General features: G+C 31.8%; 2 protein-coding genes across 3 annotated transcripts in view; one reads left to right on the top strand and one right to left on the bottom strand.

Annotated features, from left to right (window-relative positions):
* nudC (nuclear distribution C, dynein complex regulator) overlaps positions 1-12,021 on the top strand; it is a 68,834-nt gene that overhangs the window by 22,183 nt on the left and 34,630 nt on the right. The gene's annotated exons all lie outside the window — the stretch shown is intronic.
* Positions 1-12,021, bottom strand: part of LOC148237761 (uncharacterized) — a 41,501-nt gene that overhangs the window by 16,943 nt on the left and 12,537 nt on the right. Inside the window, exon 1 of one of the 2 annotated variants that reach the window (XM_088181592.1) lies at positions 587-975. The exons of the other annotated variant lie outside the window; for it this stretch is intronic. Within the exon in view, the coding sequence (XP_088037718.1) occupies positions 587-661 (75 nt within the window). The 5' untranslated portion in view covers positions 662-975. Of the gene's footprint in view, positions 1-586; positions 976-12,021 lie in introns of those variants that run through there. 2 annotated transcript variants of the gene reach the window in all.

Below are 12,021 nucleotides of genomic sequence, written 5' to 3'. Positions count from 1 at the left end.
TCAAGTAGGCTATTAACATTTTTGCGGCGCTTACATTTTTTTAGCTTGTTTTTTTGCAAAGGATTTATATAAAAGATGATACATCATAGACAACTTCACAAAGCCTAATAAAAATCTAACGTAAAAGTATTGCCTATTAATAAAATTATTACACTAGTGTGTTAAGTCAATGACAAAGACTTGCTCTACATAAATTGAGCAATATGCATTTGCATATTAAGGTCAGATTTCGCTCTCGCATGAATATCGATTTCAAAAAATAATGATCAATCAAAATTACTGCACATTTAGAGTGGTTGCATTCTAATTTTGATAACCGAACTTGATCTTGAACGTTACTAACCGGACGCCTTTAATTATGGCTTACAAAAAATAATAACGATACACGTACGATAATTCGTATGCAATCGATCGACTATTATTATTATGCAATATTTTATAGCTGATATGTTTTTTTAACTAGCACGGTTTCTTCACTTGCACTTTTGCATATTGTTACTTAATCGACCTTCGCGGCTTCGTACGGTAATATTTGTGTTTATGTTTTTTTTTCGTATTCTTTATACAACAATATGCTATTACTCACTTCTAATGTCACTTCGTTGGTAGTTTGCTTGTCTTCGTTGGGCGTCGGCGACAATCTGTTAATCTTCTTGTCCATCGTAAAAGTTTAAACTGTCAGATTGATGACAGTTTTGTCAGTCGGTCATGCACTCTGTTTTTCTGCTGTTGTTTATCTCGCGGGTAGGAAAGCTCGATGTCACTTCGCCTTTTCCCTTTTGTTAGTCAAGATCAGTCAAGAAAGACCAAACAACCCTTGAACAGCTACAAATCTCTCTCGCCCTTTCCGTGTGAGAACGCCGAAAACGAACGCTCGCGGTCCTCGCGGCAAGGCGACTAGAGTTGTACTGAAATGCGCGAGGCCGATCTCCGCTTAATAAATGTACAATACACACCACCGCTGGCTGGCAGAACAACTGTTGTGTTCGGCGCTGCACTTTTTCGTATTTCGAAGGCTGCGCTCGTAAGGTCCTGTTTTGGTGTTTTTGGGACGGTGGATTGGATTTTGATCGATGGAAAAAATAAGTTAATGTTCTCTATTGATGAATAGCCTATGTATGACTGAACATACTATAAAGTATTCAATGATATTTGTGTACCTCTTTTAATCAATACATACTTTTTTTTACTGGTAGTTTGGTTTCAGATTACTTATAGTATAATTTAATTATCAGTTAATTTCCAAGAAGATGCGAGTGATTGGATATTTGCAATAAAATCAATGATACATCTAATATATACATATATAATCACTAACGTTAAAAATAGTATTACAGCAGAACCTTATTTTACGAGCATAATTCGTTCCGATAACGTGCTCGTATTTCAAAACACACGTATATCAAAGCAATTTACCTTATAAAAAATAGTGGAAATTTAAATTGCTTCGTTCCAAAAGTCAAAAATATTCATGTATAAAATAAACGTGTATTAGTATTATTTAAATTGACTAAAAATATTAATTTATTAATTATTCATACTAGGATCACTGAAATTTAACAGTGATAACTCAATGAAATATTTTTATTGATTTTGCCTTCTTTTGAGGATTTGGCGAAAGTGTGACATTACATTTAATTTAATAGTGATGCTTTTCTACGAAATTTTGCATTGTTTCCCATATCCCTAATCTCACTTGAAGTGATGAATTCTGTTTTTTTCTTATTCTCCTCAAACGAGATTTTTTTCTGTAGTCTTGTGAATATCATCCTCATTCACCTCCAGTCCCATGTTCTTCCCCAATCGACAATTGGCGGTTCAAACAAACTCGTCAATTTGGCCACAATTTTATTCAAACAGAATTTAGGGTTCTCTTGGTAACCCCAACTCATGCTCTATCGATGATCTTGAGGCAGCTCACAATTTGGAAATGATTTTTTCAAAAGTCTGAAAGTAAGATTTGTTTTTTTGGTCTGTTCGAAGCCTGGTGTAAAACATTTTAAAGTTCGAAATGCTCTGCTAATCCATGTAATGGAAAGTATTATTGGAAGGAAAAAAAATGATCTTAACAAAGTATTTCATTCTTAATATCTGGAGGATGAGTATGAGCATTATCCATATTATCTAACCAGTAAGACTGACTGGCAAATTGTTTTCCAAAAGGTGTGTCATTACTGCAAGAAGAACTATTGTATACTGCTATAATACATTTTTAAATACATAAATCGTATTTATCAAACGTGTTGTAACAAGATTTGCATTTAATTGCAAAAATTGCATGTATAAAATAACAATTTAGAAGCAAAAAAATATATTTCTAATTGTTAAAAACAAGACCTCATAAAGTAAATAATCCTCCATTATAATTAAATTTGTAGATTAACTAAATTTATCTATAGCAGAAAGCTAAAAATCTGAAATTATATTATTAAAAACAGGTATTAATTATTTGTCTGAAGCATTGTTATACGCGCTGCTAGCGCCTTGGAATAACACCTGTATTTCTACTACGCTAAATAATAGGAGTAATATATTATATATATTATATTACAGAAATGATACAAATCGGACTCTTAACTATAGATTTTGATTCGAAACGACTTTTTGAAAGAGAGTATTCTTACAAAAACTGAGGGATGTATTGTTTACGATTAAACCTACTCCAAATTAGCAGATTTCTCAGTTGTAAATAATTTAAAAATTTAAAAACGTACTCGAATAGGCAAATCATAGTTGAAAATGCTATATTTTTTCTGAAACAGTACTTTAAATTAAACAAATTTAATTCGAAATTTTGAAATTTACTTTCTGTATGTACTAATTTAATATGCAAATAATATTCTACGGCAAATAAAATATATATGTTTTATTATCAATATATATATTATTTTGAGAATATATAAGATTGACAATGACTTTCTCGAGAATTATAGAGAAATACAGTCGTAAAATTGTTCTTCTTGCAAAGTGAAAAATGTAAAGACACAGAAACATTACATTTATTTTGCACAGTCGGTGCCTAAAAACAACGTTCAACGCGTGATAATCATGTGTTCCTAATTTTCTGCCTTGTGATTGGTCTGTCGCCTTGAGGGACGGTACTGGTGTGTGTAATTACACAGGGTGGTGTTGGTTTGCTGTTCTCGAGGTACGATTGTCAAGATTATTATCTTATTACCCCCTTCACTATTGTTATAATTATATGTTTTTTTATTTTAATCCTTGTTTTGCTCTACGTGTATTTTTTATTTCCGAGTCCGATCCATGCAGTCCTCAATTTGGACTAATTTCAGGGAATGTTAAGAAGCTTTTTAAAATAAATTTCGATAATGAACTTCGACACCCTCATGGCTTATCCGTTTTTGTTAACTACTTAATGGAATTAATACTGAATTGTTTTCATCTGGTTTTTGTATGCTTCGCTCGTGAATTTGTAATATATGATTTTACATGAAAGAAACGTTAATTCATCAAGTAAATTCCTATGATATCGAGTGACTATTATTCAAAGCGAATTCGAGGAATAAACGGTATTGGTTTTAAATATAATAAGCTAATACGTTGCTTGTCACATATGTATTTAATGCATTCCATTACGCAAATTCGCCAGCAGCATAATAGTACTATTAACTTTTTGCTGTGGTAATACACTTCGAATCAAGAAATTTTGGAACTTAAGTACATAGCTTCATGTTCTTATTTTATCTTGTCAATTAAGTAAAAGGACGTTCTGCAACTGGCTCCATTGATTTGCTTTACTGGTATTGTTTAAGTATTGCTTGATTTTGAAGCCACATTGAATCTGTATTATATTGTTGTAATTTAAATTATTATGGAAGTATCTACCTACATAATAATATTCTTTACAAAAAGCTACATTTAACAATTAAACATTAATTTGGCTAAAATATTTGGTTATAAGTTTTGGTAAAACTGACAAATCAAATGAGAACTTTGAAAAATATGACATAACATTTTTGTTCCTCGTACAGCCAATTAATATTAAAATATGTATTTCGTTTCTCGATATATTTATATGTATTGACCAAAGTTAAATTAAATTTTTGCAATCACTTCTGAGATATTTCTCGCACTCGTTTGTCAATTAGAAATCGCGATACTGATGAAAAATTGCCAAATAAACATATATCGCTTAACACGTTATTATGCAAATCGTGAAATAATTTCGCGATTTGTCCAATGACAGTGGTGAAATTGTTTTCGCTAGACCATTCCATACGATTCTGAGTAATCCTTTGAATCGCTGTGTTATTGTTCTAAACGCAACATCTAACTTAACCTTGTCACATATTTTATTTGATTACCTAATCGGACGAGATTTATTTCCAAAACAGTGTCATAAAAAATGTTCTTACTGATGTTGTTTCCTACTGCGATTTTTTACAGTGCCCAGCTATAAGGTTAGATGGTTAATCGCTGCGTACAATTTGATAAAAATTAATTTGAAGATGTTATCTTACGCATATTATATTATGTATGCAATTAAAAATACATAAGATCTTGTGCGAGCTAATGACTATTTAAATTCGCTACAAAACTTTGATGTTGTATTTACATGTTTTGCGAGGAATTTATATCGTATTGAAAACAATGTTGTAGCAAATTGTAAATAAGGCATTTAACAGTAAATTCAAGTCCATGGAACATGTTTGTAATTTTTTTTTATTTCTTTGTGTATTTTGTGCGCCGACAATTTTCAAACGCTAAGCAAATGTGCAAATATTTGCAAGGAGTGACCGACGTGCTCGCGTCGTTGTACTGCAAGAACATGTTTTGCTCGATAAGATTTTTATCATATATACAGATCACCAGATAGACAATGCGTCAGATTTAGAGGGTGTGTAAATTAACTCTTGCGGTTATGTGTTGGTACATGTATAATTACTTGATATCTGACCGCAACGTTTGGGATTTTTTTCCAATCGTGGATAGTTCGCCTTTGCGGTGAGTAATTGTTATTATTTCGATCATTACTCTAATCGACCGAAGCTGAATTTCCTCGGTGTGTTTATCCAATGTTCGTCATCATAGCAACAGTGGTAGGAATTTCCAATATTTACATACAAGTCGAACGCAACTCGTTCTCGTATGTTTTTCGGAAATGATCTCCTCGCATTCTTCTGAAGAATCTCGAAACAACTTCTGACGTTCGTAATCCATCTGATTTTTTGAGTATTTTCAAATAGAAAAAAATAACATGTCGGTCGCTAAGCGTTTGCCTGTGTTTGAGTGTTTTGCAAGGTGTTTTTAAATTGACATAATGCCTTTGTTGTGTTTGGTAACGTAATGTAATAGCGTTAAGCAACGCCCGAAGCGGTCAATGCTTGGATGGTTAGCTCGACTTTGCGCGCTATTGATTTTTGTTCATGATCAACCGTAATTTTTTTGTGCAATTTTTATTCGAAATAATTTTACAATACAATGTACAAAATTAAGTAAAGCGGCGTACCGGTGAGCAGCTTATGTAAAATAATATATTATAATCTGTGTTATTATTTTATATCGCACGCATTTTTTTCCCAACATTATGCGGGCACATGTTGCTTATTCATAAAAAACTAGTTTCGCATTTTAATTAAATATTTTTCTACCGTTGTTGGCGCTAAAACGACTCGTTAATTCGTATAATACATATATCAAATATATAATTGATTTATGCGATGATCCTAAATCATCCTTCAGAACCTATGATGGTTTTAATCTTACCTTGATTTTTTCTCGATTAATAATACGTGTTGATTTGAAAAACACGACCTCACACATAAGGAAGATCTGTCATTATTCGAATGTGCTTTTTATATTAAATTTGGGGTTAAATTTGCGGGTCAACTTATTGCGTTGATTTATTATTACTGTTATTGAGCATTATTGACTGTATGTTAATAAAATATTGATTTCTTAGGTATGAGTTGTTTTGTCTAAAAAGTAATGAAGTTGATTGATAAACACGATTTGAATCGCCGGTCCAAGACCTCAAACTGATAAAAACTTTACTGAAAGATAATCCATCATAAATGTTTTATTGAATATTTATTTTTTATAATGAAATATAACACGCGAGTAATTTAAAGCGTATATTAATTAGAAATGGTTCTCATTATAAAGCGTAACTATCGCCATTATAAAATATTCTAAGCAATATGTACTATTGTTTATTATAACTATAATAAAAATCAAATATTATTTATTAGGTGAAGACAGCTTTCAAAATTTTATCCATACAATATCTATTAAGGTTTTAAATTATTATAATTATAATTCGCTACCGTGACCAATATATATATATTACTATAGAAAAGCCTCTTAACGACATTCTGATTGTCCGCCGTTGCAGAAAAATGTCGGTTTAAATGTTACTTGAATCTGCTCGGACTCTGTGATTCAAACCGCTGCCATTTTAATAATGCAGCAGGAACGGGTTTGCCAGCGCTGATTATTATCATTATTTTCTATTTATTTTTTTACTCTCGGAGTATAGTCACTTTTTCATCAGATTGCAAAAAAAATGATTCTTAAATTACCACTCAGGTTTACAAAAAAAAAAATTCTACACTATTACAAATTAAATAATGAAAGAATACACGTGAAAATAAAAGGTTTTCGTTGACTTTGAATAATATTAAAACCAGATTAGACTCGTAAAGGATGTCCTATGGCGACCTTGTGTAATGTTGACATTTTAATCTGCTTCCCTATATTTACATTAATTTGTTGGTTTCAGTGTCGTAAATGATAAACTTAATATCTTCTGACGGTTGATAAATGTTGCTAATTTATAAAATAAATTAGTTATTCATATATTCCACATACATTGCATATTATGTTTTACCTTGATACAATAAGAAGAGCCTTTTACGTATTATTATTATTACAAAAGCTGTGATAAAAGTCGCTGCTCTATGTAAAAATAGCTCCTAAACGTGCTAACAAGGTGCAATGAAACGCAACTACGCTATATTGGTTTTTATATTAGAGTAGATAAATGTTGGCAATATATTGTAAAATAACTATTGTTATTTTAAGAAGATGCTTTGTTTTGTGATAATTTAGTGCATCAATTATTAATTCGTGACTCTCCAAAACGTTGCCAATCTAACTGTCTTTGCAACGCCCAAATTAATATTTTATTGTGTTTTGAGATACATAGCAAAGCTTTGAGTCTAAGATATTGTCTACATAATGCCTCAGAATCATATTAAATTGACAGGAACTTCGAATCTAACTGTTTTTGATTAGCATGAGCCAGTAACGATTTTGAAAAAGCTTTCAGTACTAGACACATCACGTTTAAATAAGTACGCAGGGTTTTGTGAAACTTTTAACGAATGAAGCATGACATGTAAAGCTTATTATCGACTATTATGCTTACTACTTATTCGACCAATCCAATATTTCGCTTTAGATAGGTAGTTTAATATAAATACAAAGTTCTCAAAATTGCGTTAAAAATTATTAATGCTTTAAAAAAAATACTGTAAAACTCATCTGTCCATATTAAGATTTAACGCAAATAAACCTGCGAGTATTATGAGTAGGCGGTTCTACAGAGTGAGTACGCAAATATAACGATAAACAACGTTTAAAGTGTCAAAGGAAAATATTTGTTTAATTAAAAAAATATACGTCCGAATCAGTCGTGTCATTTTATAAGACCTGGGTTAAATTTCTATCGTGAGATGTGATTTTTTATATTATCTTTATTTCACGGGTGAATTTTGTAATGAATAATTATATAAAATCGAGCTAGGTCGAATATACTACAATATAAGCTATAAAAAATCTAATAAAGAATTTGTTCATTTTTTATACAAGACAAATTTATTGTCTTATTGAAGTGTTGAACTCTGGTTTTCGGACATCAAGCTGGACCAGGTTTGACGGGAAGAGAGAAGCGGTGTTTTTTTCGATTTATTCCATCTATACAAATTGAATGTGTTCGAATGAAGTTTTGTTGATGTTGTTAGTAGCGAATCTCGAACGTAAGTTATTTATTCAGGCGCTATATATCCATTTTTACACACATAGCCAGCCTGAGGGAGGCTTAGGGCTCGCCCACTTTTTGCTGCCATGACATTTTACCGTCCGTTTTTTATTAGACTTTTGTGGCCGTTGCGCAGCTATTTAAGAAGGTTACCATGTGATGTCTAGACAAGTTACGAATGGCCAGTAAAATTTGAACAAGCCGCGAAGCGGTGCTATTGTTGTCAAGGCATTTCTGGCGGATGCTTTTTCGTATCTCTTCATTTTACGCACGGTATGTTTTAGCCCGGTTTTGTTTTTAATTTATTTATAGCTCCATTAACGTCATAGAAGTTTTGTTCTTACGCTAATTTCTAGTCGCGGGTAGTCTCCATCGATAGACTAAATTTAGCCCATAGAGTTGTATGTAAAAATACGTACGGTATTTTTTATCTTCCGTTGTAACTTGACTGGCGTAAGTCTGATGCATTACAACGGGGTTATTCTGTACCAACTGACTAAGTCAATCAGACATAATGAATATATAGAACAATATATGTCACTTTGCAATTGAGGACGGTTTTTTAATAATGGCAGATTCTTGAATTTTTTTCTGATAAGGGTGAGTTGATCAGATTTTCATCAGGGTCCAAAAGTAAAATCGAGCAAAATTTGAAACGGATGGAATATAATATAGTTATATAAGTAAATGTATATCAATATAAGTAAATTTATATTAAGAAAAAGGAAGAGGTCTAAAATTGTGGGGTGTGCTATATTTTATTTGAGTGCAAATGATCAAAATTTAAAATGTATATAATATAAGGGGCCGGGTCGCTTAGAAAAGGCGGGAGTATGCCTATGTTTTATGCTGAGTCCTGTGTAATAACCATTTAAAATTTTGCTTTAGGATTTCTAGTTTGTATAAGGAGTAAACATTATTTAATTGTATATATACACATACTATACTTGTATATATTGTGCATATAAGTGTACAAATGTTTTACCTTGATACATTATTATGAAGAATTATTGTTTTTTAAACAGTTCGTTGTTCTATGTGAAAAACGATCCTAAACGTGCTAACAGGATGCAATATGACGCAACTAAGATTAGAGCGTTTAGCTCCTATGTTATAAATGTACTTATACAGCACATTTTCAACTTGCAAAATATTAAGTGATAGTAAAAGTAGATAGTGTTCGGTAATTCGCGTAGGAGCAGCGCACTATTAACGGTAAGTTATCTGTTATGAAAACGGATACAGAAAACTTGCTCAGGATTTGAATAAAGATACTCCGATTAATCCGGGTTTCGGCCCTCTTTTTGTGTTTTTTTTTTGCTTGGAAAATCCACCAGGTCGATGAGTTTGTGTCCTCGTACGACATTTATTTAACCTCTTTTGTCGTTTGACCCCTTCTCTGTTGACTATTTGCATCTATTTTTAGTCTTTGGGTCGATAGCACGTAGCCTAAATGAATATTTGTATGATCTGGTAGGTACACCGGATCGCACCGGTTGCGCTCGTGCTTTTTATCTCCCGGCACTTAATGTCAATAGATACGGAACTAGGATCTGGTGCAGCCGGTTTTATAGCAAATGCCGTGTCGGTTTCCGCATCCAAGACGGACCCATTCATTGACTGGGTATTTATTGCTGAGTATTATTATTGGAACACACGAGGGTCACAGGCGAATCGTTGCGTCATCTCGGAATGTTTCAAATGCCGATCTCGGCAATGTGTTTCATGGCTAGCGAGCCATTGTGATCCGAGTTGGGGTTCGATTTGCATGCGTTCCTGGAAAGTTTGGATTCGTCTCGTATGAGTCTTTGAATGCAAAAAAGTGGAAATGAGCGTGAATCATGTGTTTTTACACAAAAAATGTTCTGTGACATTGAACTATCGATGAGACATTGGTGGAACGACCAAAATATGTGTTTTAGAAAAAGTATAGTTAGAATTGGTTACACAAATTAAAATATGCATACTAATCGTGCATATATACAAATTATCTAGATATATTATGTATCATATATATTAGCACGACAGGTCATAGATATAAGTCGGTGACTAATACACGAAAGACCTGGGTTCGAATTGCACATGCACCCTAGTGTTTTCAATTTCTATCTTCCTTCGTGATTGATAGATCATTACAGATTAGGTTTTTCTAACTTACATAAGATCGTAATGATTAATTGCAATAAAATCGATCTAGGTCATGCATAGTATCGATTCATTTTAAGCTGTAATAATAGTTTATAATTAATAAAATATATGTCACTGATTTCAGTTTGGTGTCTCACTAGTGACCTAGTGGTAGTTTTTGAGTTTTCTGCAGCGGAATATTTACAATGCATAAAAAAATAAATGTATGTATTTAAAATAACTTACTAAAGACATGTATTTATAGTTCATATCAGAAACAATTGGTATCTACCGTTATTATATTTATTAATACTAATATTATCTAAGTTCGTTTCTGAAGATAAAGGGTAGCAGACTTTTCAAATAGTTAAATATAACTAATACACAATTATTACAAACTATAGTATACGTCGAAATAAAAAATGATACTATGCACTAAATCTTGATTCTCCCATATTCCATATTCCATTTACAAATAAGTACCGCATTGCCGTGTTTATTCACTCTAATTGTATAATGTACAGTATTAACTTTTCACGTTTAATTATAATTAAGTTATCATTTGATTTGTATATTTATCGAGTTATTTATGAGACAACGCCTTTAACGCCGGCAATTTACACGTTAACGAAATCGTTAAATAACCACGTAATATACATACCTACCTAATAGTATCGGTTCATTCATGTAAATCAGACGATCGATGATTGTGTATGATTATTTTTATGAATGATTCTTTTCACGTTAATATTACGTCACGTATTGTACGATATTACGTCGGAATGCGCGCATGCGTCGATTTTAATAATAGTGTGTAAGGTCACCGGAAAGAAAAGAAAATCCGCAATCGATCGATCAAAAGCACTATACGTATTCGATGTCCGGGTGTTATAATAATTCATAAACAATACCTGTCGACTATTTTATTTATATGTTCAAGTAAACGAGCTGTGTAGAATTATGTAAATGGGAACCGAAAGTATTTAATTATCATTTCGCAAATAAGATAGTTTTATTATTCTCGCTTAGATTGTTTGTGATTATTATATAATGAATAAAGGCGAAGCATATTTCACCGTATATCGTCATTATATTATTATGTGACGCTGCACTCGAGTGTCGCGCAATATTTGATGAAATAACAGAGGAAGTATAATTCATCACGTCATACGGCATGACGTGCGATATTTAGTATAATGCCGCTTTTAAATTTAAGCAAAGAACTCTTAATCTAGATTGTAGATATCTGTACAAATGTTACAATTAAATTCGCTGTACAGCAAGAATAATTTCAAGCATTTTCTTCTTTAATTTTGAAGAAAATGACGGTCAATTTTTTTTGTTAAAAATATTTTTGTAATAATACGCTTTGTATTGTACAACTGATTTTTTTTAGGTTTTTGTACTAGAAATTGTGGTTCTAATAAATTTTCGAATGCGCCTTTTTTTGTATCGTATTTAAAAATGTGCTACGCGGCATATCTACAACACCTTACCAACTTTTAGCACTATAATGCGACATTTTTATTAAATTACTTTATTGAGAATTAAAAATATTTATTTTATAATGTAAAATTATTGTGCTACACGGCCAAAAAATTATTGGCTTTAAATGAGAAAAATCTATGATGAATGAGATTTGTTGAAAATCAGGTAGCAAAATTCACTAATTTTGATCTTTGACGACGAGTCATCAAAAACATAAGCGCCTGAGTTCCCACTGGCGAAATGACATTTTCGTGCTAATGATAAAATAAATAATAAAAAATGGTTTAAAACACTTTATGCAATCTAGAAGTTTTTTTTGAATATTTCTCTTAATTCAAATTCTCTTATTTTGCTCTAATAATTTACAGCAGTTAACATAAAAAATATATATTGAAATCTTAAAA

This window comes from Plectrocnemia conspersa, unplaced genomic scaffold, assembly GCF_051122295.1.
Source record: "Plectrocnemia conspersa isolate PC_06_02 unplaced genomic scaffold, ASM5112229v1 ptg000002l, whole genome shotgun sequence".
NCBI lineage: Eukaryota > Metazoa > Arthropoda > Insecta > Trichoptera > Polycentropodidae > Plectrocnemia > Plectrocnemia conspersa.
This window is presented reverse-complemented; position numbering and strand designations above follow the sequence as displayed.